Source organism: Solea solea, chromosome 13 (genome assembly GCF_958295425.1).
Source record: "Solea solea chromosome 13, fSolSol10.1, whole genome shotgun sequence".
Lineage (NCBI taxonomy): Eukaryota > Metazoa > Chordata > Actinopteri > Pleuronectiformes > Soleidae > Solea > Solea solea.
In genome coordinates this window covers 21,643,667-21,671,306 of record NC_081146.1, presented here as the reverse complement: position 1 = coordinate 21,671,306, position 27,640 = coordinate 21,643,667, and the positions used below count along the sequence as shown (strand labels likewise).

The following is a 27,640-nucleotide window of genomic DNA, read 5'->3' as shown; positions in this document are numbered from 1 at the left end:
CTGTATACTAATACACAAATGCTCCCGCAGTCATTCTGAATGTTTTTCTTTGACAGAGTCCATTTGCAGATGAAGGATAAGCATACAAATAATGTTGTTTCTGTTCATGAAGCCCAAACAGAAATGGAATAACAACAAAAATCCCCCAAAGTTAAGCACATTGTCTGGATTTGTATTTACATGTTTCAGTAAAAGTAATATCATTTCATTCTTTTCAGGTTGGAGGAGGATGAGGAGGAGGAGGACGACCCGTCTCCTCTGCCCACCCAGGTGATCCTGCGCCGTAAGCCGCCCTCCGTCACCAACCGCCTCACCTCCAGGAAAAGTGCCCCTGTGCTCAACCAGATCTTCGAGGAGGAAGGGGAGTCTGACGACGACTTCGACATGGACGAGGGTCTGCCCCCCAAGCTCAGCCGCCTCAAGATGAACATAGCTGCCGCCACCAGCCTGAGCTCCGGGGCCGGCTCATCCCCGGGCTCCACGCAGAAGCGGTACCAGCGACGCAAGAGCCAGGGCAGGGGGTCGTCGTGTTCCAGCTCCGAAACGAGCGACGATGACTCCGAGAGCCACCGGAGACGTTTGGATAAAGACTCCGGTTTTAGTTACGGCTGGAACAGAAGGGACAGCAGTGAGGGGCCCCCGGGCAGCTCGGGAGGGAACGGGGGAGGCAGCAGCTCAGGGCAGGGGAAGCCTCCCGGAGAGGGAGGAGGCACCTCTGGTCCAGACCGGGGTAGTCCTCCTGAAGGAGGTGGGAATGGAGGTGGGGGAGATTGCGGTGGGGGAGGCGGAGGGGGCAGTAAAGGACAAGACAGCCCCTCCAGCTGTTGTAACAACAGTAGCACTACTAACCCCGCCCTCAGCTCTCTGTCCCGCTCAGCCCGCACTGCGAGCCGTGGCACTGAGCTGGTGGAGAGTCTGAAGCTGATGAGTCTGTGTCTCAGCTCGCAGCTGCAGCACCACCGCGTGGGGCGAGGGAGTCGAGGTGGCGGGAAGTTGATCATAGACCCGTGCAGCCTCTCGGGAGGGAGCGTGAAAATCCAGGAGAAATCAGCCTGGAGGATGTGCATCGGCTCCACGGGAAGCCTGGACACCATCACCCTGCCCACCACCGCCACCCTGCCCCGCACCCACTCCACCCACCACCACCACCACCATCACCATCATCACCACCACCGCAAAACAGCTCCGCACGACGCCCTGAGCCTGAGGGCGGGGCCCACTGTCAGGGACGCTCGCAGCAACCTGAGCGCTTTGAAAAACGGCATGCTTCAACTACCTCTGTGCGAGAAGACCATCTCCGTTAACATCCAGCGCGGCGGAGGCTCCGGGGACGGCCTGCTCTGCACCGCAGCTCCGGCCAGCTGCTGCCAGGTCGTCTGAGGCTCCGCCCCCCCCTCCCCCGCCGCCTCTCACACAGACCTCTTCATCTTCTTCACCTCATGAACTGAACACACGATTCCACCGTCTAACGGTCCCGTCTTGTGTGTCGCTGTAGCAGATAGCTGACCTCACATCCTCGTCCTCCTGCTGCTGCGTCGCTCCACTTCTGTCGCGTTGAATTATTTTGTTGTTGTTTTTTCCTCTGAATTGTGTCGTTTCAGAGCTTCATGTCAGAAGCTGCTTTTAACATTTTACTACTGTTTTCTAGAGATGTTCCCTTACCTTTTTTTTTTTTTTACTTCTTTGCAGCACTGATTCCGATGCCTAAACCGTTCACATCCACTGATACCCGTGCATTTTTAAAAATACCTTTAAAGCTATTAACCATGTATGGAAGTGATGGTTGCTCTCGTTGTTGTATGACCAGCCTCCGTTTTAAACCCTTTGAAAAACAAAAGCCATAGAACTTCTTTCATTATCCAGTAAAAACTCGTAAAAAACACAAATGAATACGGCAACCCTTGCAAATTCCATCCCCTGTTTTTTAAACATTTCAATATATTTGAATTTTTATTGAATGTTAAATAAAATGAAGCCTATTTTTATTATGTACCATGTATACACAGGCTTGTATTTGACCAGTTTTCACCGTCATCCATCGTGTGGTCACTACAACGTCTGCCCACTAGAGGGCAGACGTTGTTTGACATCATGCAGCAGCAGTACTTCTCGAAAGTGCTCTATTTCGTTTACATCGATATTAACTTGTTTTAATATTCAGATTATCTCTAAATTATGTAATCCAGTCCGGCAGCCATATACAGTACATATTACTGTTTCACTTGAGTCTTTTTCCGACATGAATAACTGCCAAATAATTGGCTTTTTGTCACGGATATCACTTCTTCTACATGTCAGAGGCAGAACAATGCTACGTCTGTGTTTGAACAGCGTAGAGGAACTGATTTTCTGTTATTTTGGTTACATTTTCATACTTTAAAGACGTGGTATTGGATCAACGTATAGATTTGCCTACCCGCCGATACACGACCTAACATTTTCATCAGTATCGGAGGCTTTTCAGATACTCGTCTTGGTATCGGAACATCTCTACTGCTTCTTCCTCCAGCTGCAGATTAGTGGAACTGGTTTTAGATCATGTTACGATGTGGAAAGGCTTTGATTTGATGGTGACTAAATACAGACAAAGAACACAGTGGTTAACGTTCTGTATCAGATGTTACACATCGCTATTACCCTTAAAAAAAAATATATATATATACATCGGGTGTTGTGATGTATGATATGAAACAGTATTTTTTACAAAAAATATTTGTAATATTTCAAGATCAAGTCTTAATTGTTGAATTAAACCATGATATTGTAATTAATATATTTAAAAAAAAATATATTTTGAAATGTCATGACCGTGGGGAAAACGTTTGTCTTGAAGATGACATTTCTCCCTAGAAATTTAAATTTATTCTCATAATTCTCTCCACGCATGGTCAGTCCGTTCATTGTGACTGTAGTAGATTAAGAGAGCAGACCGCAACACAGGGCTGCAACTATAAGTGGGCGGAGCTACAAGCAGGAGGCGGAACTACAAGTTGTCTAAACACACCCACTCACCATAACCCTTATCCTCACCCTTTCATAACCACTCGGCTTTCCCCAACCCTTATCCCAACCTTATCCTGCGTTCCATATGTAGTCGGAATTTCCTGTGTAAGGAAACTTGGAGCAACCTCACGCACCCCAGATTAGGATTCCGGAAAGTGAATAGAACGACATTAAATCAGTCGCAAAAGTACTGTTTCACTTTTAACTGTTTTCTTTTTTTGTGCGCAAAGTCCGACAGAGCGTTGTTATCGATGTGTATTTTGCTAACGAAGGCTAGCCCGAGATACGTTTGAATTTCCAGCTTTTCGACTGGATCGTGGTGAACTCAGGGATGATGTCACTTCCAATTCCGACTTCCAAGTTCCGATGTAATTGGAACGCAGTGTTAATTGCTAAATTTAGCCACTCCCCTTCCTCTATCTACTCCCCTTTCTCAGCACCTGCTATAGTTAGGAATCGCCTAGGGGTGTGGGAAAATCAATTTATTTTCCCACACCCCTAACACCTACCCTGTTCCTACCCACTGACTCAACGTTTTAGTCTCTTATCATGTGGTTCTGTGATTTGGACCTCTCGAAGTCCCGCCCCCTTTTCTTGCCATTCTCAGATGAAGTCCCACCCCCTTAATTTTTTTTGGCCTCCTCTGATTGGTTAGATGGTGGAGACAGAGGTTACAGTGTCTCCATGTTAACATGTGGTTCTGTTTGTGTATTTCAGTGAGGACAGTTGGGCACTTTTAACACTCCATACACCCCCCTTCCTTCACCTCTGAACTTTTAGTCTGTAAAGATCGTTTGTTTTTCACACAGAAAAAAGCAAAACCCTGGAAAATGTCCATGCTCAACTTTCTGGACATTTTCCAGGGTTTTGCTTTTTACTTATAAAGAATGCAAAATCAGGGGGGCGGTGTCTGCTAGAGACGAGACACGCGCTCGCTTCTCGACTCTGTCCACAGATTTCAGCAGAATTCCAGGAACATGTTTGGACTTCAGTGCAGGTCTGAAAGCAGCCTGAGGGATGAAAGCGCTCACAACAGCTAGTTTAAGGGAAGAGGAAAGGTCTTGACCTCTGACCCCACATTGCACTCAGACAATCTGTTTGTTTTTGTGTTTTTTTAATATTTAAAATGTTTTATTCCGACTGTTTTATCCTCGTTCATTCGCGTCAGTGTTGGTAACAGCCCCTTTAAATATGGACGTGTCTCTGAGCGGAGTGTGTCCGCTCCCGATGCTGTAGCAACAACACTCACATCCGCCATGTTTGGAAAATGTTACTGCTGTCTTTTGTATTGAAAATATACAAGCTTTTTTTATTATTATTATTATTTTTTTATTCATGCTGTAGTCGCTGAATATTGTTGTTTTTTTAGTGTCAGTTTGTTTGTTGTGATTCGGCTCCGCCTGCACTCGCGCATCACCCAAAGCTTCACTGCACACGTCGCTGCAGTGTGATGACACGTTGTAGATACACTAAAGGTTTATTTTTAAACTTTATTTTTCTTTGGCTGTTGTTTGTGTAGAAGTGAGCGCGTGTGTGTGTGTGTGTGTGAGCAGGAGGAGGAGCTGATGACGAGCAGCTCGGAATGAGCTGAAAATGAACAAATGGAAAATAAGATAAAAAGGAAAATGGGGGAGATTCCTCAAGGGCATTGGCAATAAGCTATACTGTGTGTTGCAGCTATCTGTACAGACAACAGTTTTCTTTTATTATCTTTGTTTTTAATTCAAACTTGTGCAGCTTCATCATGACTACATTGGACTGTAAAGGAGAAAAGAAAAAAAAGAAGAGAAAGCTGTGTTTGTATTTGTTTTCTCTTTGGTTCTTGTCTGTTTTTGTCTCCTTTGTCTGTTTTATTTTGAAAACCAAATGTACATAGAGTTGTAAATATGGTGCTCTTTCTCTCTAGAATAGCCGAGTGAAACCTTTTAGCTGTACAGCCATCTAGCCTTCTGATAATTAGTACTACTGTGTGGGCGCCTCGGCTCAGAGCGGAGTGGTCACCACGTGGCCGCGTTCGCGGCGTCACGTCAGGTAACCCCCCCCCCCCACCCCACCCCCCCGACTGTCGTCTTACTCAGCTGTAACCAGGTGAACGACGTGCATGTGTTTCAATGTTTGACATTCAGTGACACTGAGGGAAGAGAGCGTTACGTTACTGGACCAAAAAGCAACAGAAGAAGAAGAAGAAGTGACAGGAATATTCAGTGTATTACTCTGTAGTTGACCTGTTGTCAGATGTTACATATAGCTATGGTAATATCCAAAAATAAAAGTGGAGTACTGTCGCATATACACATGCTCATGTGACTCTTTTTTCTGTCCTTGAAATCCTTGAAAGTTTGGCCTAAATGGACATGGGTCATTGAAGCTTGTGCAAGAAACAAGTTCAGTTTATATTCAGCCCTCTTGTTATCTAATAAAGTGTATGATTGGAGATTTTCTAAATTTAATTTGCAAAAAATATCATTTTTAAAATCTGGCGCCCCCTCAGGGGTTTGGACCCCAGGTTGGGAACCATGTTATCTAACAAATGCTTTCTGAACTGAAGAATACATATTTTACAACAAAAAAAGGGGGGGACTTCTTCTTCTATGGAGTTGAAACTGTAGCTTGAATCCATGATGAGGCGTTACTGCCACCTTCTGGAATCAGGAAACAGCTACACACTCATTCATTCATACACAACACAGCACAGCTGTCAGGAGCAGTGTGAGGTTTAAGTGTCTTACCCAGAGGCACAACAAGGGGCTGGGGATCAAACCCACAACCTTCCAGTTGAAAGATAAACCGTTGTTACACTAGTCCCTCACTGACCCTTTAGTTTTTAAGAAACAAACTGAAAAATGATGTGAAAAGAATTCAAACGCACACACAATACAGGCATAAATCGAGTGATGGTTTTTTACAGTTTTAATGCAGTCAGAAGAATGTAGATACGTTAAAACACCAATTTTATATTATATACATATATATATACCTGTATGTATGTATATATACATATATATATATATATTTACACATAAGCTCTTTTAATGTTTGCATAACATTTCACCCCAAAAACAGTAAATTACAGATAAAAAAACTGTCAAAGTGTTGTCTAACTTTAACCACAAGCAGTTACTTAAACCAGTTCCTTCAGGACCAGGTTTTGGTCTCTGCACTCTCTGGTCTGAGGTTCAGGTCAGTGAAGGTGTTGAAAAGCTTCAAAAAAAAAAAACACACACACACTTGTGTTTATATCTTAGTGAGGACATCATGCATTCTCTTATAGACCTCCCCCCTTACCTCACACCTGAGGTCTTTTTTTAAGATGTTCTCCTGCTCCAACACACCTGATTCAAATGAGTAGGTCGTTACCAGGCTTCTGCAGAGTTTAACGACAAGCTATTTGAATCAGGTGTGTGGAGAACATCTAAGAAGACCTGCAGGACCAGGACTGGGAGACACTGGACCAGAAAATGTCCTAAAGAGGTAACAAATACTCATCACTAGTCAAAACCTTTGACTTAACATCAGCTTAATTCTAACCCTTAAACCAAGTCACAAACTGGTTTTTATACCCTTAAGCTAACACTAACACAATGTCTTCACAAAGACATAAATACACACACACAAACTTACAGAAAGTAGAGTCAGACTCATTCATTTCCTTGTTTATATATATTTTTTATTTTGTTATTATTGCAGCAAAAGCACAGCAGAACCATTTCCCTTTCATCATCATCATCATCATCATCATCATCCTCTTTGTATTTGATCACATGTCCAGTCCAGTGCGTCCAACATTAATACAGGTTACATTTCAAGGCACCAGGGGCAAAAAGGTAACATCAAGTAACATTGTGATGACGAGCAAAAAAAAAACATCCGTATCTTACAAGCAACAAATATGAACGTTTGAAAAGACTCCAAATGAGTTGTATGTGATTTAAATATCCAGGATTTGAATTTCCGGCTTTGTTTTTCTGTCTCTGGATCGTGAGTCACATGACAGACAAGAGTGAAGCCTGAAAAGCTCTAAAATAATGTGTTATTACCGTGGTTGTATTATATTATATGATATTATGTATAGATATAGTTTTAGTGACCAATTTGGACCCATTCTGCCACCTAGTGGTGCCGCCGTTACTGCAGTTACTAACTGACAGAGGATCGTTGATTATAATATGAATCCATTTTTAAATAAAGTCAACAATGGTCGTGTGAAAACACAGACTAAAGGACACTTCAACAGTCGCCATAGTAACGTGGCAGTTACTTATTAACGATGTAAACTGATCAGTAAAGATGGTAGAGATAGATTTTATGGTGCAGGATGAGGGGAAAATTTTTTTATTTTTTAGGAAGTTGTCGGAATACTGAGAATGTGGATTAACGCTAGTTGCCATACTCCATTAAAAGCACCAGGGGGCAGTGTATCAAGTTCGTGTGACATACATTTCACGTTTATCCATGGATTTAAAGTGCACGGTGAACCCTGACGACCTGAAACCGCGGTGTAAACAACCCGAGTCATGTGACACGCGGAGCGCTAGTATAGTACAGGTTCTTCTTCCCGAACTTCCTGGACAAAAACAAGTTTGCATTCAAACCACAGGGGAGTAATGATGATCACTTCTACATTTGTCTTGAAATATAAGATAAGATCCCAACACCTTTTGTCCTCCTGGGCTTCCGTACGTGAGAGAGAAGCAGCTGTAAATACGGACACTGACGTCAGCGTCGATCATCACACTGTGATTTAAGGCAGCAGCTTAATAATCAGTACAAGACATGACTGAACGCACAAGACAAACTACTTTGGTTGAAGCTCTTGTGATATAAAGTGAATAACATTATTATAATAATAATAATAATAATAATATTAATAATAATAATAATAATAATACAGCATTCATGTGTGATTTAACACTGAACCTCATTACAGTATGGTTTTTTTATTTAGAGAACAGTATAATAATGTGTTTGCTACACAACCGACCGGGAAACGTATATTTTAACCGTAAACTTTAGCGATACTGTTGCGATACAGCGGCACACGTGTGCGCGTGAGGCTCCGTCAGTACTTGTAGACTCTCCGCTCTTCCTCACTGCTCCACCTTCCTGAACTCCGTGGCTTCGAGCATTTTCTGAAACACATCAGAAACACAAAAGAGCGACACGTCCGTGTTAGCATTGTTAGGTTTCATCGTTGACTCTGTGAAATATCGCGATACTTTGCATGGCGATTTTGTGGGTTACCATAAAAAAAAATCAATTGACATTCCAGTCCACTAGATGGCGCCACGTACTCACTCTCACTAGAGCTGTATCGCAATATCATGATAATATTACATTGCATTACATTACATGTCATTTATCCAAAGTGACTTACAAGGGAATAGAGTACAATATCAAGTAATAGTAATATCGTATCGTGACTGAAATATCATGATGTCATATTGTGACTGAAATTTCGTAATAATATCATATCATATTTGAGAATGAAAAATATTCACAATAAAATCATTTAAACAATTGTACACATTCCGCTTCTGAACTCTCGTTTGCTCTCCTGATTTTTTGTTTGCAGTTCCGACACTAACCTCAGGGGGGCGGGGTTTTCAGGGGAGCAACACATGAATGTATGTTTTGCGAGAAACTGTAGTAAAAGCTAATAATGTCCACAATTATGTATATTATGACTTTTTTGCCAAATGTGTGTCGTAAAGGAATAATAGCAAAATAACAGGACACCAAATAAAAAATAAACTGTTTAAATCATTGTTGGAAATGTTAAGGAATAATGTAAATGAACAAATATGTGTAACATAAGTCCAGTTATCAGTTATTTTAATGACTAAATATTTAAATGAATAGATGTTCACAACATCTATAACATCTGTTATCTTTTATTCACTGAAAACTTCAGTGTGTAATGATTGAGTAATACACGCCTCATGTGGGTCATTAGAGGAGAACTGGCTCTGATTCAGTTAATACTGATTACATCAAACTCTCAACCACATCACAACATGTTAGATGAACAACACAACCGTTAGAGCACTGTAATATCATCCATCGCAACTCATCATCATAATGTGAGCGCCATTTACAAACCAGGGTCTCACACACAACACACACACACACACACACACACACACACACACACTGAACTACTCACCCTCCATAAGGCTGTCTCTGCAGAACCAAGAGACCACATAACAACACGGATCAGACGACACACGGAACAAGACGCATGTGGAAAACATCAACCCACAGACTGACGAGACTGCGGTCACTGATACCAGTAAAGTGTCTGATATATTGTCTGTGATTTGTGTTTGTTTGTTTGTTTGTTTTGCTGCTGGTAGTCAATTATTATAGGCTAGTTCCAGTGCTACATGAGGCTGTGTAACCAATAAGGATTACACGATTATTAATTGATTACTAAATGAATCGCCAACTCATTTGATAGTCGATTCATCGGTTGGAGTGGTTTTTAAAATAATTAAAATAGTTTTTTTTTAATATTTTGGCTTCTTAAATGTGACTTTTTTTCAGATTTCTTTGCTCCATATAACAAAAATCTTTAAAACTGATTTTAAACATCATTATTTCCATGTTTGAAAAACAATGATCAACATTTTCTGAAGAACGAATAATCAGAAATAATCGTCAGTTGAAGCTCTAAAACTGTGGGTGTAATTTCTGGGGGTTGCCAGTTGGTCATAGAGATAAATAAATAGGTATAACATCTTCTAAATGAAGTTAGATTGGTTTTAACTCTTTACTTTTACTTTTTTCTCCTTGTGTCTCTGCATGTGAGTGTGATGGGTTGCAGGTGTGTGTGTGTGTGTGCTTGATTGACTGACAGGTGTGTGTGTGTGAGTGTCTCAGTGGATCCTGGGAGCTGATTGGTCCTGCACAGGAGGTTCATGTATAAGAGGCCTGATCGTCACAGCTGCAGCGGGATTTTCTCTTCAACACTCACATGTCAGACTGCCAGCAGACATTCTGTGTTTGGGTTTTTAACCTTTTAAAATTGTTTGTTTTACTTGTTGTTGGTGTTTTTTGGGGGAAGTTGGTTGTAACTTTTACATGAAATGACAGTTAAAGCAGCTGCACTGACACAAGTAGATATAAAACAAAATCTGACATCTGAGCTTGTGATCTGGTGACCCAACCCACCACCACTACTTATCTACAATGTCCTATATTGCCTCCACTATGCCACAACCAAATTTGAAACTTGATGGGCACTGGATCATCTCTTGACTTGGTAACTGAGATTCCTGTGGAACCTGTTAAATGGCAACGTACAGAAACGACAAACTAAAAGCCAAACCACATAAATGGCTGTGGTAGAGAGTCGGCTAATGCTTCACTGCGTTCTATTAACAAAGCATGCACAAACAGCCAAGAGCCTTTTATTCATGGTTAATGTGAAGCAGGTTGGAATTGTGTCGTCGGATCGCGTGACAGTATCATATGAGATACCTAATGAAAGTATATCACAAAGGACACATGGTAATAATGTAGTTGAAACAGAACATTCCCTACACAAGGGTCACATGCTTTTTAGGGAATCATTTGTACATTTAAAATTACATAGTGTGTTGTGTCCAGCAGCTTGCTTCCAAACAAACCTAATGGCAGCTGTGAGTGCAAAAACACCCGCAGTCACAGACTCCACGTCTTTGGATGTGAGTGAGTGAGTGAATGTTGACCAACTATATACAGTTCAGTGACCCGTCAACGCCGCAGCATCATCCTTACAAAACAGCCACACCATTTTCCCAGCTCAGTGTCACTTTAATCATGAAGTCATCCAGACGTCTGAATGTTTCCTCGCCCGTTGTCCCCCTTAACTGCAATGTGCAATAGCAAGCATGCCTTCCTTTTACTTACTGTGTGCATGAATGTATGTATATAGATTAAAGATGAGCCTATATGATATTCTGTATCAAAATCAGAAACACTGGATTGGATATTGGAAAAACACTAATAGAAAAATCAGATATGTTCTAAAAACCTACATAAATGAAGCGTAAAAAAAAATAGAGAATATATTAGATTAGCTGTGTCGCGTGTGTAATCTGTTTTTACAGCACATCAACGGGCAGATTATCCTCTGAGCAGACTGCCGTACCTTTTTCTTCAGGGCTTCCAGTGATTCAAACTCCAGACGGGCCAATTTGATCTGGATGGGTTTGGGAACATCTGGGATGAGGAAGGCCAGAATGAACTTGATGGCCAGTAGTCCGTGCTGAAATCACACAACAGCAAACAGGGGTTACATACAACTACAAGATCATTCGGTTATATTTTTAGTGAATTGTGTCTCACAAAGGACACCACAATACGAGCTAATAAAAAAGGACAAGGGCGGTGAGTGAGTGGAACATCAGTCTGGCTCTGTGTTTATGTCCTTGGAGAATTGTCAGCTTGTTTGCTTAACAGAACAAACAGATAATAAACACATTTAATAGGAATCGAGTTGTTATACTTCTCAGATACTGTTGTAGACTCAGAGTTTTCACAGTGCACTGAGTAATCAGCTTTAACACAAATACATACATAAATGGAAATAAATAAAATTCACATGGTTGACATTGTGCCAAACATCATCATTCAAGAGAAACAGTTATTTGTACACATAACTTCATTTTGGAGTTCCACAAGGCTCAATGCTGGGACTGATACTCTTCACTATATACATGTTTCAGTTGCACAGTATTACTACAAAGTACAACATAAATTTCCATTGCTATGTAGATGACATGCAGTGTGTTAAAAATAAGAGTGTATGAGCAATTAGCCATGCAACTCTGTGCTTTTAAATGTGCTTAAGTGACGACATTTATTCCTCTCGTATCTCGTACGTTCCCCGTCACACTGTGTTCTCATGAAAACGGTGTTACACTTCACTCACATCTGTTCTGACCAAAATGAACACCAACTGTCCACTACACACACACACACAGTGCCAGTCCATGTGGACGACTGCCAGCTGCCGTCAGCTCCTTTGATTCAGGAGCCTCCTCTTCATCACTGTAATGGACTTGTGTATGAAACAGTAGCCGGAACAAATGGTGTGACAGCAGATCAGTAACAAACATTTCTGTACAGCAGCTTGTTCTTTTAACTGCTTGTATATTAATATAATATAATATTACATTTCACGCTCATGATGCACATGTTAATTTTAGCTTCTGCCAGTTTTTGTGAGCCTAAATTGTTGTGATTAGTCACAAATTAGTTTTTGAAGGTAACATTTAATGAGGTATTTTGGAAAATGAGTGGAGCTGTAAAAAAAAAAAGAAGTGAATTAATGAAAGGTGATAAATCTGGAGTAAGTGTGACATTAGTGGACTGCTGATGTTTCACCTCTAATCAAGTTGGATCACAAGAACAACATTCACCGACGCAGACGTTTTGTCATTCCAGTCAGCACAGCAGCAGCAGCAGCAGCAGCTCCACTAATTAAAATAGAAGAAGCTAAAAAATCCCTGATCTTAGCGACTTGTCATATTGATTGAAGGTGAACAATAAACACTCTGGCTCTTAGCTGATTGCTAATGCTATTCAAGACTAATTTATATTTCGGAGCGCTCAGCAACACAAGGTTAGACTGAGAGTGAGAGGTTACTGAGTGAAGACCGCGAGGAGAATGTGAAACGCTGTTTCATTTTCAAGGTTTGATAATGAATTTGTTTTTTTGCAAAAGGTCAGGCGCTAAATCTCAAAAAGGTACGTTCTCCGTTAAGGCAACAATGAGCACATTAATCTTAGGAAGGAATTTCACCTGACGGATCCTTCACCTAAATGATTCATCGCAGTGACTGAGTCCTTCTCCAGACAAAAGCCAAGGTTTCTCATTAAAGCAAAAGTCAGCTCCAACATTCTAAATGTTATCGTGGCCATTTTAGTGATGGGAATAATAATCAGAGCAGCCAGTCTGCAGACCTGAGACAGAGCAGGCAGCCTCACTGCTGACAAGACTGGCACAAATCAAGAGGACCACAGTGCAACTGCTATTTCCAATACTCAGTATTCAGCACTTAATACTGTTACCATGGCACCCCGTCCGTCACTGTTAATTGGAAGATTGTCATTTCAATCTACCATTAATCCAGCAGATGAAGAACAAATAATTATGTTGTTGTGTTACGTCACATTTACATTACCACTATTGTTATTCCTGGGACAGTTTTTGTGAGTAAAAAGTGAACTGCACAGTAAGGGTTAGGGTTAGGAACGGCGATTTTCTGTACCCAAAACCCTGGAGAATTATATTCATCCAGTATCTGCATCTGTATCTATAGTCAGTATCTGTTTAACGCATCATGAAAATGGAAATCGGTATCTGTCTGCTACTGGACAGATAAAAATGTTTCACTGAGCACAGACTGTAAAAATGTAAATACAATTTAGCAAAAGCATTTTAGCTGAGTCATGTTGTGCGCTGTTTATTTCTTCTTTTTGGGAGAACAATATTTGTTACACAGTTGGGACAATTATGTCTTGGAATGACTCAGCACAAATGTGTCATTAACAGCTTCATGGTTCATAAATTGTCTAAAATGACAGGAACTTCATCATCGATGTAGAATTAAAAAGTTACAGGTCATCCCGGCCTATCAACCTGTCACATGGATAAATACAGCTGCATGTCATCTGCAAAGAAATGGAAATTTATGTTGTACTTTCTAGTTATACTGTGCAACTGAAACATGTATATAGTGAAGAGTATCGGTCCCAGCATTGAGCCTTGTGGAACTCCAAAATTAAGTTTTTTGTGTAAAAATAACTGTTTCTGTTTCTCCTTCGCTCACCCCTCCTTTTCCCCAAGTACATCATTTGTACATCGTTTCTGGCTTAAGCATACCAAAAGTGATGTTATTCTTCTCTTGCCTAATGCCCATAGAAAAAAGCTATTTCTAAAACCCAGAATAAGCCTAACAATTTTTTGTTTAGAAGCAACTATGCACAAGTTCTGCCAGTAAACCGTTCTAAATGTTACACACTGGATCTTTTTGAAAACCCAGTGAATGTGACATTTACTGCTGATATTATGTTGCTCACTGTCGGATGAATTTCAGGTAATCATAGCGTGTGAGACATATTAACCTTTCAAACACTCTTTCTTACTTTGAAAGTAAAAGGTTACTCGGCCACTAAATGTTTTGTTTTGTTGGGTTGAGTTGAGAGCTGCTATTAAGATTCAAGTGGAGTTGTTGGCTACATACACACACATGGGCTGTATGTATCTCAACACACATGCCATTTAAGCACAGCACAGCAGAGACACTGCAGAGGAACTAATGTATTTATTGTTGGCCTCCCACAAACAGATAAGTATGAGAAATGCTGCATCACAACTCTGTCATCATATTTCTTATCAGCCAATGTAACTAATGACATGAGAATATTGTGCAAAGTGTCTGACTGTTTTCAATGCCATCTCTATAACACATTTTACTATTTTACATTGATAAACCAGCCTTTTAGAAGTAGTATATATTTGATATTTCTTAAGTGGCAAAAGAAAATCCTGCAAATTTATTTAGGGACCCCAATTAAGTCTGTTTTGGTCTATCTGTGTGTCCAAACCCAGTCTCTGGAGACGACTCCTTCAACTCTCTGCCGAGGCTCCTTCTTGTTGCATGTTTCTGGCAGCATAGATCATGGGGTTGAGCTGTTAATTACACACTGACATAGATGAGAGGAGCTGAGCGAGGAGGAATATGATTCCAGTGGTCGGAGTTGATGGAGACCAATAACAGAGAATAGTAGCTTTGCTCCATGTTTGCCAACTGTTTGAACAGCCAAATGTTTGCAAACATGTTGTTTGCTTTGTAACTGCAGTCACATATAAAGTACAGGTATGAAATCTACCATTAGTCTGTGATGACAGTGTCTGTCTTTGTGAGCAGACTCGGGTCACAGTCCACGTTCTGCTGCCTCGGCTGCAGTTACATGACTGGATTATGACAGACACACCTGTGACTGAAAGGTCCGTCTGTCTGCGTGAGTGCCAGGTTGCCAGGTTACTGCTCGGCGATGCGTGTAAGCCCTATAAAGTAATTACCCAGGTATCATGGCAGTACTGCTGGAAAGCAAGGAGGCACTGTGTCTCCTACCCGTGACTGCCACAAACACATAACCAAGATAGGAGTGAGCTGAGTGATCTTCTCTGTCAGGACCTAATCAAGAAACATGGAAAATAAAACTGCTGCAAATACAAATAAAGGAATGTTCCAACACTGTCCTAACAATAAAACGAGTGTTCTAACAACACAATGACTGTCTTAACATTGTCCCAACACTAGGACGAGTGTCCTAACATTGTCCCAACACTAGGACGAGTGTCCTAACATTGTCCCAACAATAGGACGAGTGTCCTAACAATTTAACAACTGTCCTAACATTGTTCTAACAACATGATGAGTATCCTAAAACTTTTGCAACAACATCAATACTGTCCTTTCATTGTCCTAGCATGACAAGTGTATTATATCCGTCCTAACAATGTGAAGACTGTCCAAACAAATGATGACTGCCCTAACAAGAGATGAAACGGCTGATGATTTGTGACTTAAAAACCCCTGGACAAATATAGTCAGCAACATCAGTGTGTGTGTGTGTGTGTGTGTGTAAGCTCATTTTTTGCTGTGTTCACCAGAGCAGCACTTCACCTCCTCTACTAACTCAGGTGAGGGAGCAGACTTTAAGTCAAATAGAGAGAACATCACCTCTGAGGCCAACAGTTACTCTTCTGCAATAAAAAGTCGTGTCAACTTGTATTTGGCTCAGGAGAGTAAGGAGGGAGCAGGATGGATGAGATGGATGTGGCATGCTCTCTGTTAGCACAGGAGTGTGTGGCTTCCCTACCTTTTCCTGAGCTGAGTTTTGAATTCAACCACTCTCCATATGCTGGATATTTTCCATAATGATCTCAGCATTATTTTTGAGAAGTTTTAGAAAAAGTCTTCGCAATCTCACAATGTAAAAACGGCCTGTATCCACTCTTTAATTGGATCTGCTCCAACATGTAATGGGTTCTTCCTTGTGTCACACTCCCCCAGAACTGCCACCAAGTGTTGAGAAAATGTGATGTTAATTTAGAGTGGTAGTATGAGGTACTTAGTCAGCATCTTACACACAGCTGACTGTGCCGTGATGTGCTTGAACCTGCAGAAGCCAAGCAGGCACACACTCAGTGGAAACATGGCCACCAGCAGGGACACCACTTAATGAAAGGCACACCTAATAACATCTACACTGGCTTAAGTGTGAGCTAATTTAAGAATATGTTTGCTGCTTTATCATTGAAAAGCTTTTTCCAAACAAGAAAACTGAAGTTGGCAACATTGTCACTTTCCCCACACCAAACCCCATAGAGAAAATAAGCAATTTTAGCTCATGGGACAAGGAACTCGCTGGTCCATTATTGCTTTGCTTGGCCAATTTGTGTCACTGAAATAAATCTGAACAAAGGATTTTAAACACCAAATTCATCAAGGAACACATTTGAACCTACTGATGAAGGTGGGCTTGGTGAAAAATCACTCATTTTCTCTATGGACTTTGGTCCAGGGAGTGTGCACAAACTTCAGTTTCAAGTCAGAAAAGGCTGTTGGCAGTGAGATTAAGCAGCAAATATATCAAAATACCTGAGGTTATTTTTATTAGGTGAGTCTCTTAGTAAAAATATCTAAAAACTGTTTTTCTAATTGTCCCCACTGGCAGCCACTTTTACTGACAGCAGAGGGAGCATGCAGAATTAGTTTTATTTTGAAGGGGAGCTCTATACTCACACATATACACACACAACAGAAACAAATGCTCCCTTTTTTAGTTTATTTTGTCTTGACTTTTTGAATATTTTTGAGACTTAAGGCTAAAAAAGCAACAGCTATTGCATGGATTGCAATAGCTGTATATTTCATTATTGTGTGCACAGAGTAAATACGTCTATATGTTATTTATATCCTGCAGGCGAGGATTTCAAGGACAAAACACACATGTGGGACTCAGTGGCGTGTGAAACACAGCAAGGCCACGGGGAATCAGTTAATCTTTAACCAAATGAAAAAGGTTTAATTGATCACAAGGTTAAACTAGCAGCTACTGCAGAAAAAACAAAAAACAAACACAGTAAACAACTTTTCCTCCAGCAGACAAGTTTCTAATTCAGCTCGACGTGTGCAGACCACCCATTCAATCAAACATGCAGACGATCAATATGACCCAGTTCCTCTCTTGGCATCACACAGTGACTTTATAGAGCTTTTTACAGTCTGAGACAGTAACTAGATGGTTCGAAAAACCCTCCACCCGGAGCTTGTTAATGCAGCCCAGACACACAAATAGGTTTCTCTACGAATGTGCTGGAAAAACACTGCCGCACATCCGCGAGCACTGAGAGAGCCAACATCTCTCTGTCAGTGTGTGTGTGTGTGTGTGTGTGTGTGTCCCACAACTCTGATCCCCATGTGCACATGCTCCTCAGAACTCTGGTCCAAAATGGCTCCTTTTTATCCCAACCAACATAAGCCGGTTTAGGTCTCAAAAAGTCCTTGAAGATGTTTGATGTCAGTAAAGTAGTAACAACTACAGATTTGTCCTCACAACTACAGTATGACACACAAACACACACACAATTTCCCCTCATACTCTCACACACTCCTCATCACTCACACCTCGATGTGGAAGAAATCTGAACTCTGGCTCCCTCTAGTGTTCAACTCCAAGAGAACCATGGCTTTAAGATATAGAGGCAGGTCTGAACCTCCATGTTTCAATTAAAAAAAAAGCCTAAACCTTCAACAAGTTTTGACCCTTGAACCTGGTATTATCATATTTTCTCTGTGATCTGAGCTCAGGTCTGAAGGCCATCACCGCAACACTAACACTGACACAGATCTGGACAAATCAGACTGGATAAAGTCATCGTTTTGTCCTTGCAAACAGACACGATGTCACTCTGAAAGTGGGTTTTGATCACACAGGAGTAGTCACAGGAGACGCACACACGCAAGCATGCACGGTGTGTGTGTTAATGTCAGGTGTGAACAGTCGCACACAGCGTTGTCCTCCTGTGATTGGATCTCTGAGGACGGCTGTTAATACCAATCTAAATGAGGGCTAACAAGACTCCAGGTTCTCCAGACTGCCATTAATATGTGATATCAAAAACAATAATATATATATATAGAGAGAGTGTCACTGTGAACGTACCTCAGCCGCCACTGTCCACAATATGAGCTGCGTCTCGGAGTCAGGGAAATAAGCTCGGACTTGTGGGGACATGCCGATCAGCGCAAAGTTGGTCACCACGGCGATCACACTCATGGCCTCGAAGGCGAGCTGGATGTGGACAGACACAGAAAGACAGCGACTGTCAGCCATTTGCTCCAAAAAAAAAGAAAAAAGGAAACCAGCTGTGTGAGTGTGGAGTAAGTCAGACGGTGTAATACAGTTCAGAAATAGAGAGACATGTTAAAATGAAGACAACACTTAGTCTCTGGGGAAGTTTCGTTGTCTCATCGACAGAGTACTCGGATAATGTTTCAGGCGGGAAGTGAATGACGGTAACCAGAGAGGACGACATGTATCCCTGTGTCCACTCAGTAATTTGGTTAAATCTGCACTTTAGGAGAATTATTTCGCATGTTTAAAAAAAGAAATTGCTGTACTATGGAAGCCCAGAGTGGTCACGGTCACTACTAAAATGTTTGATTCAATCAACTCCAAATCACGGAATAATCATCTTGTTATGATGAGATAATGGTCTGTTTTATCGCGATAACAAGTTAAATTACTGCGTTATCTATAACAAGACTTGTTTTCCCCAGAAACTAGATTATATATATATATATATACGCAGTATATCTTGATAGCCGTAAGCGCTCCCTCCTCACCTGCCAGACGCCTATGTTCGCAGCTGGGTCAGAGAACGGCCGTTTGAACACACGACACATTTTGAAGGCGTCGGAGTAAACTTCGGTGATGTTGTTCAACACCACCAGGACGGCAGCAAGAGGGTAGACGCAGGAAAACAGGCTGACGTAACCAAAGAGCAGGAACTGCTCCAAGTAATCGTCAAATGTTCCCTAAAGAGAGAGAAAGTGAGAGAGAGAGAGAGATGTTTGGCTCTACATACGTCTCATGCACTGAAACAAATATTTGCAGAAAATGCAGTAAATATACAACAGTTTAGGTAGTTTTTGAATTATCCTGCTTATTTGGAAAAAGTGTTGTGCAGGGTGAGCTCTGTAATGTTGATATTGTTCTTATTTAACCATGACAATAAAACACTATACTAATAAAACAAGACTTAAAGACTAAAACAATCATTTAATAAATAGATAAATCATTGTTAATTGTCCAATTTCTGTGCTTTGTTTCAGTTAGACATCTTTTCGGGAAACACTGACTGACATTTATTTCCACCATAAAACAGACCAAACTGAACCCATTAATCAAGGAATTAATTATTAATGACAATTATAGCGAGTTGCAGCCCAACCACATTGTCACGGTTTTGGTTTTCGTCACAATTGAAACCACTGTTACAGAGTTAACACTTGTTTTCAGCGCATGCATAATATAAACAATGTTGTGAGACAAATTAAATGACCTAAACCTCAAAAATAAACACATGTATTCACATGTAGCCATCATGGTGTGACATAAAAGTAGGTCTATACTTGAGTATGCTGTCATGCAGAAGAAAACAACAAAGGCCCTGCTTTGTGGGTCTGAGAACATGTTCACTCTATGAATGAGAAAATTAGAAAATGATGCACTAAGGCTGCAACTAACAATTATTTATCTGTGGATTACGTTCTCAAATGTCTTGTTCTACAAACCAAAATGATTCAGTTTTAATGATTTCTTTGTCACATGAGCAAAAGAAACCAGAAAATAATCCCATTTAAGAAGCTGAAACAATCAGAAACTATGCACACTTACCAGGTACGTGCTCATGTCCGCCTCCAGGCGAACCTGCTCAGCCAGGGGAAGCTCCTTGTCCTCTTGAGTTGTTCTCTTCTGCACTTTGCGGATCATCTTCTTGTTGCGTCTCCTCTGCAGCCAGTAGGGCAGGAAGGCCTCCATGAACTGGTTCAAAACCTGACTGGTGATCAACAGGGTGGCCAGACTCTGCACGCAGACAACACACAACATGGTGCAACGTTTAAAGAGAGAGGAGAATGAATCTGAGAAACGATCAAGGGCCGTACCTGTCTGAGCAGCACCATGTCCTGCATGATGAAGGCGATGTAGAACAGCGAGGCGAAGCAGTTGAAGAAGTTGAACTGGAGGGAAAAGAAAAGGTGACCAGTGGAGTCTGCAAACTGAAGGGGTGAACTTAGCAATGTTGTGGGAAAACAGAAAACAAGCCGGTCATACTTACAACTAATACTTTGAGGACCAGGTGGTTCTGATATGAAGATTCTAGCCTGTGATTTTCTAAACACACACAGAGGAAAGAAAATCTATCAGAATTATAAAACGTACATTCATTCATTTACAAGCCGTCAGCAGGCAGAGAGACAAACATTTCAAATTGTATTAGTTGCACTGACTGTGCACAATTGAATCAACATGTAAAACACATGACAGCAATTTAACAACATCAACCCACAGTAACACAAACTCTCTGCAGTCTTCTGTATTCTGAAGGTTTGGGATATCTTCTGACCTTATTTTTAAGATGGAAAAACTTAAGCTGTTCCCACAAGGTGATTTCATAAATACCTTAAATTATTGACGGATGTCAGTGTCTGATTGGATTTATATTATTTCTACACTCATTGGTCATTTTATACATTTTATACGTGACATGACAGCAATTTAAAGTATATCCATTTAGGCACGTAGACATGATCAAAGCAATCTAATGAAGTTCAAACCGAGGATCGGATTAAAGAAGACGGAGAAGAATTTGAAAGTGTCACGGTTGTTGATGGCGACCTGGTCTGAGTGTTATAGAAACTGCTGATCTACGAGGATTTTTTCAAGCTCGACAATCTCAGAAAAAGAAGAAGAAACTATCCAGGAGGCAGCAGTTCTCTGAACAAAAAAATGCCCGATTGCTCCAAGAGGTCCGAGGAGAATGACCACACTGGTTCAAAATGAAAGAAATGCAACAGTAACTCAAGCAGATTGACAACAGTCCAGTGACCAAGTATCGACTCACCCCACTCTGTGAGAAACTCAGCGGCATATCTGTAGATGAGGTTCATAATCTCTATGACCACAGCGTAGATGACACTGGGGATGAACAACAGGATTCCCGTCCAGAACGTGGGCTCCTCGTCGTGGACCGACAGCGCCCATCCCTCCATCAGGAAGTAGATCATCATGACGTAGAGGGACAGGTAGAGGCAGAGCAGGACAAACGGCAGGGACACGAGGTAGATGCGAAGCTGCCTCTTGGCGTTGGGGTAGAGCGGCTCCTCGCGGCCCGTCACGGGGTTGAAACCAAGAATGCCGTGGAAACCGGGCCGGGGTTCCTCGAAGGCCTTCTTCCTGCTCAGTGTGCCCCAGCGGTAAGCGAGTGAGGCACTGCACCGCTTCCATAACTAGTGAAGAAAACGTTCACGTCGTCTCACATCACGACGCTGTCATTTAAGAGTTTATAGAGGAGTAAAATAACCCACTTACTTCCAGAATGACGGTACACCAGATCAAATTAAACACAGCAAAGACCACATATTTGTCATAGTCCTCCCAGTCAAACAGATAGTAAGGGACCCCGATGAGGGCCATAGGCAACAGGGCAATGGTGAAGTACTCCAGGAAGCCAAAGTAGAAGGCCTGACCTTCACCATAGTAATGTCTGATGGCATCTGAGGACAAAAGAGACAGAGAAATTAAGCTGTGTGGTCTTTGTTATCCAGATATGCTCTGGCCTGAGTTTTATTCATTTCATGTCATTTCCTGACTGAAATATTAGCAATAATACACAATATTATTGTGATAATGGTAAAATCATCATAAATTGACTAAAGGCACTTCACCCTCGCTAAGAATAATCCATCCATCTGGCAGGTAAAGACATTAAACAGCATCAGTATTGCACAGATGTCGCTTGTATCTGGTCACAGTAAAACCTGCCGCTCTAAAATGAGTATTTTCTTTTATGCGACACAACACAACAAGTGCCACATCTGTGCAACAATCATTATTTTTAATTCAGCATCTTGATGATCATCACCTGTCGGGTGGATGAAGTGCTCATTATCATACACAGAAACGTCAGGAATGGTTTGAACAACGCTGAAGTGAGAAATGGGCCTTTCAAGTGCACAGAAGAAATCATCAAATTATATCATTTATTTTACTAAAAAAAACAGGCTTTTCAAAACTTATAGAGGATCAATATAAACATGGCCACCATCATTTTTTTTCTATCAACATAAAGTTTAAGACCAAAATGTGTCTATTTCACCTTTAAACTTATATAATATATTGTTATGTATCATAAAACGCCCTGTGAACAAATGAGGAAAGCACAAGAAATAAATCTTCCACTTACCGAGAGGCTGAAAGGACAACTTGACCTTTTTATACCAGGAGAACGAGAGTCTCTTAAGCTCCTCCTTCTCATGAATGGGGAACATTTGGATCATAATTCCTTTGGACTGTAGTCTGCGAACTACGATGGAAAGGAAACAGCATGTTACTTCCCAAAGTTGCTATTTCAGGGTTCCTACAGTGGTAAGGCAAGTTAAATGAAAGTGTTTTAAAGACTTTTTAAATGCCACTTTAAGTGAAATTTAAGACCAATTTGTGTTTATTTCAACATAAAACATGACTTTTCTACTTCCCAGTGTTGGCACCATGACATTTTATTGGTTCCACTGTCCTAATCTGTGTGATATTTCTCCAAAAGCCAATTATTTTGAGATTCTCAATTACAAAAAAGGGATTTAATACATTTTAATACTAATTAAGTGTGTTTTTAGATTTATGAATTCAGTGACTTGTTAAGGATCCGCGGGATCCCTGTATTTCCCTGTAATCAATTAAGCATATTTATCTTATCCATTAAGCTAATCTAAATCAGCAGTAGTGGATTCAGATTATTATTATTATTTTTTTGTAAAGTTAACTAAATGGAAGCTGTTTGATGAAATAACCTGCTGCTTACTTTTTTTAGCCTCATTTTTCCCAGCTAAACAAACATGCAGCTTCTTTTTTTTTCTTTTTTTTTCAAAGAAAAAACTAATAAAGGTTTGAGTGGAGGCACACAATGAGTGGAAGTCGGCCCATTGTACGCCGTCGTGCGCCAGTCTGCAGCAGTAATTCCTATTGTGCGACACAGAATGACTTAACACAAGTGCGTGGCAGCGCTATCGTTTCATCTGCCATTTCTCGAGCGCGTCATTTGTCGGCCATGATTACATTCGGCTTCAGCGCCATTTGTAAAACACGGCGGCTGAATGGAGGAAACAATATCGGCAATGAAAATGAATTGCGTCCTTATCTCACGTTGGAAATATTTCACTTGCATTTGCATTTTTATTGTTTTCACACTGCTGCTGCTGCTGCTGCTGCGGAGAGACTGAGAGAGAGGGAGGTGTGGAGGCAGCGTTCACTTAAGAGTTTTACGGCTTTCTTTAATTACAACTTGAAACCTTTACAATTAAGAAAATATACATTGTGCCGAACCAAATACATACATACGCCACAAGGAATGCGTTTATTAGAACAGTATTTTTACTGTGATTTTAATTTGAAATTAATCAGGGATTATTTATTGTATTTTAAAATAGGTTTTTTTCACTAAAGTAGTCAATTAATAATCATGAATAACACTTTTTTTGTGTGTGTGAGACGTGGACAGACACTCACTGATAGATTTCCCGGGGTACAGCTTGACCTGAGTATATCCTGGCACGTGAGTTTCATCTTTGGCTCTTAACGTGTCCAGCTCGTGTTTGATGATGTACTGACATTCAGCCATGCTGAAGAAGTCGTCTCCGTCTCCTGTAGTCACAGAGCAGAACGGAGGGAAACGGTTATTTTTTCTTCTCAGTTCTTCACACTCTCAAGCATCATGTGATTACTCCAGCTGTGATGATTAGAAATCGGCTACATGCTGTAAAAAAAAACAGATGATTCAGCAATATTCTTATCAGGAACAGACCCTGTTCAGACCTGGTATTAATGAACATCCATCCTGGGTGCCCTGATCACATGTGGACATTGCAATCCGTCCTCACAACACATTAGAGACACAGATGCACAGTCAGGCTGATTAAAAAAGACATATCCAGGATGCCAGATGTGAATATTAGTACCACACATACACACACACACACACGCAGACTTTCTTATGTACTTTACCTTGAAAGTCTTTGAAGTTGTTCTTGTTGGCACAGGTGAAAGCCCTCATGGATCCATCGCTGAACTCCTTGAAGAGCCCTACATCCTCAGCACCAGAGAGCAGCCTCTGCCTGGAGGCTCCCACCAGGAACAGGTTGGGATTCTCCTTCTCCTGAGACCCAACTCCAGGGCCCAGCTGCTCCACCAGCAGCTCGGCACCTTAGGTGAAAATGACAGGGTCAAAAACACTAAATGAAATGTCAAAATGTTAAGACACGAGAAGGAGAACTCTCACTGAGTGCAGTACCTCCATTTTGTTGTGGGTCTCTTATCCTGCTCAGCAGCCAAGCAATGGCCTCCTCTTTAGTGTCTGAGACCAGCTCCACCACTGCTAGAGGAGTGAAGCTAGGGGTCTGCATCATTATGTCCTCTGCCAGAGTCCCAGAGCACCTGGACAATACAACAGAGAGACAGTAACATCACACTATCATGTGCACTTGTTAACTGAGGCAATAATCAAATCAGCCAATGTACAGCCAGGAAAGTTTATGTTTACATCAAACATGAGAATAATGGGGAAAAAAAGTAACATCAGTAACTTTGACCAGGACATGATTGTTGTGTTTGTGAAACTGAGTTTAGAGCAAACAAACAAGAAAACACCCTTAAGTAGCAGCAGTTCTGCAAGAAGCAACATGAAGAGAAAAGAGGTGAAAGGTTACCATAACTCAGATAACCATCTTCTGTGTCAGCCAAGAACCAATCCATGAAGATAACTATGCCAGCCCAGACTGGTGGAGGTGGTGGTGAATACACTTAGAGCTCTTGTTACTGGTCAATCATGGTTTCAATCCTACAGTACAGTTTCTATTAGTGGTTATATGCATCCCATAATTCACCATCATCTAGTGGCTTTTTATAACGTCATAATCCTCCATATCGCAAACTGGTTTTCATGACTATGACACATCTGAAATATGGTAATAATGTGATTAATTCTTAATGAATGGCCAACTATTTTTGACAATTGATGGATACATTTTTAAATAAAAACACTTCAGCTTCTATAAAGCACATTGTGTAAGTTCTGCTGCTAAAAGTCTTGCAAACAAAAGTCCTAATTTGATGACGTATGAAAGCTGTGTGGGTCCATGTCCATGTGTGAATTGTTGCCTTGTTATTAAATGAATAAACAACAGTCAACACACACCTTCTTCACTCATGGACATAGATGATGTCATTTAAAGGGAACCAAAATTAAATGGTCCATTTTCTTATAGATTTGAGGAGTTTTGGTAAGGTTTTGGCTAAATACACTACTAAAATAAAATAAAAATACATAACCATTGTCCTGGTTTCAGTCATTTGAGGATTTTGTGACATTTTACGGAACAAACATCTTATCAAATGATTGTGAAAATAATTGTTGATTGCAGCCCTGGGTGTAATTATGAATCCCAAAAGGAGAGGAAATATTTCTGAAATCATGTCACAAAAAAACAAAGGCAGCTTCAGAGCAAAGAGAACTATTCAGTATTAGGATGGTGTTCCTTTATTTTTTCCTTGGGCTATAACCTACTATACATTCACAGAAAAGTCTAACAAAAGTTTTCCCTTCTGTAAGACATCTGGGGACTGTGGGTGCTGCTGTGCTATCAATCTGTATTCACAGAGCAAACGTGTGTGTATATGGTAGAGAGAGTCCAGAGTAAACACTCTAGATATCTTAGTGACAGGCTTACACAAGGCGTGTCAAAGTGTTCCACGCAGGTATTGTGTAGTACAGGTGTGTACAAGAGGAACAAGTGTCCATTCCCTGATGAATCATTGATCATTAAACACCACATGTGAGGCGTGAGTTGATTAAATCCGTAGTATATCCATAAAGTGTAAGCGTTGTGGAGAACATAATGACAGCAGCCAGTCTACTGACAGAAACAGCTGAGCGACTCACACACAGAGAGGGAGGAGCTGTGTGTGTGTGTGTGTGTGGGGGGGGAATGCTGTGGAGGGAGAGTTTCCACAAGTCTGTGTGTGTGTGTGTGTGCAGGCAGCTCCGTACTCACCCAGGTCTGTGTCTGTCCCAGCCTCGACGCAGCAGCTGCTGGCCCTGCTGATCTGTGAGCAGACAGATCAGTGAGTAAAAGACAGGTCCGTGTACTCGTGTAGTGTAAGAAGGCTCCTGCACCGAGTGGACTGCAGTTATGTTCCACGTCACAGGACAGCGCAGCAACCTGTCACACCCACAAACGTCCTGCTCCTGATACTGATCCTGTTAGTAATGCTTTAGCTGTTACTGTTTCTGATACTCTGATTAATGGTTGGAGTGTTTGTTTGTTTTTATAATAAAAAAAAGTTCTCTAAGCTTCTTAAATGTGAATATTTGTTTGGTTTATTTGCCCCATATAATAAAATAAAAATAGTTTGTGACATTTGAGAACATCACCATTTCAGGCTTTGGGAAACATCAATCAACATTTTCAACTAGGGATGGCACAATTACACTTTATCGTGTTGGATACCAATACCGATATCACAAACTCAAGTATCAAGTTCATTATTAGCATTTACTTAATGTGGCAGTAAAAGTTTTTACATACATGGTTTGCAGGGCTGCAACGATTACTCGATTAATCGATTACTAATGGATAACTACATTAATAGTCAACTATTTGATAATCTATATATCGGTTTGAGTGTATCTTTAATAATTAGAACAAGTTCTTTGATACAGATACGTGAGTTATGATATCATGAAATGTATCACTCAATTTACTTTTAAGGTGGAAAGTTAAAACCCCATACTATTAGTACTTTGGCACCATAGCATTGTGATAAAACCTATTTATTTATTTTTACGTCCCAGCCCTATTACATGTTATATATTACTTATAAGTAAACGTGTCACTTAACGATAAATATGCTAAATGATGCAATCCATGTAATATGAGGTGTGTAAAACTGTGATTTGGAATGATTTTTGACTGAGAATAAACAGAATTATGCTTACAGATTAGCAGTTTGGATTCATAATTATGACACATGAGCGTCGAGTTTACAGAATTATGCGAATAATTCACATTTTTAATGTATAAAAAGGGGTAAAAAGTGTACTTACCGGAGCCTTGTCCTCTGCTTAGCTGCAATGTTTAGATATTTTGTTCGGGCAGCTACTTCCGCAATACGTCAGTCTGTCGCTGGGTGCGCTTGTTTTGTGTTACAAGCCGACACGAGCGGAAACAGCAGCTACTTATCCCAAGGTTTAGAACTTCCAAAGTAATATCACCCACCCACTGTTTCCCTTCCACACAAC

The 27,640-nt window shown here is 40.9% G+C and overlaps 2 protein-coding genes across 3 annotated transcripts in view; one reads left to right on the top strand and one right to left on the bottom strand.

The window, feature by feature from the left end:
• The window catches only part of snrka (SNF related kinase a), a 29,176-nt gene extending 23,883 nt beyond the window's left edge, over positions 1–5,293 (top strand). Inside the window, exon 8 of the mRNA XM_058647885.1 lies at positions 219–5,293. Coding sequence (XP_058503868.1) covers positions 219–1,380 — 1,162 coding nt within the window. The 3' untranslated portion in view covers positions 1,381–5,293. The remainder of the gene's footprint in view (positions 1–218) is intronic.
• A 1,355-nt stretch (positions 5,294–6,648) lies between these two features.
• ano10a (anoctamin 10a) lies at positions 6,649–27,567 on the bottom strand. Of its 2 annotated transcripts, XM_058647680.1 has the most exons (16): positions 27,446–27,567; positions 26,394–26,445; positions 24,635–24,777; positions 24,349–24,546; positions 23,854–23,988; positions 22,535–22,654; positions 21,661–21,845; positions 21,194–21,578; positions 20,408–20,463; positions 20,235–20,309; positions 19,966–20,154; positions 18,912–19,103; positions 18,229–18,357; positions 11,135–11,251; positions 9,167–9,183; positions 6,649–8,132 (listed from the first exon to the last, which is right to left on the bottom strand). In XM_058647680.1, exons 3-16 carry the CDS (start codon positions 24,747–24,749, stop codon positions 8,063–8,065), a joined length of 1,983 nt encoding a protein of 660 aa, XP_058503663.1. In that variant the 5' UTR covers positions 24,750–24,777; positions 26,394–26,445; positions 27,446–27,567; the 3' UTR covers positions 6,649–8,062. The 2 variants fall into 2 exon arrangements, with proteins under 2 accessions (XP_058503663.1, XP_058503664.1); XM_058647681.1 differs by lacking the exon at positions 9,167–9,183 and having other exon boundaries at positions 27,446–27,565.
• Between the last annotated feature and the right edge of the window lie 73 nt (positions 27,568–27,640).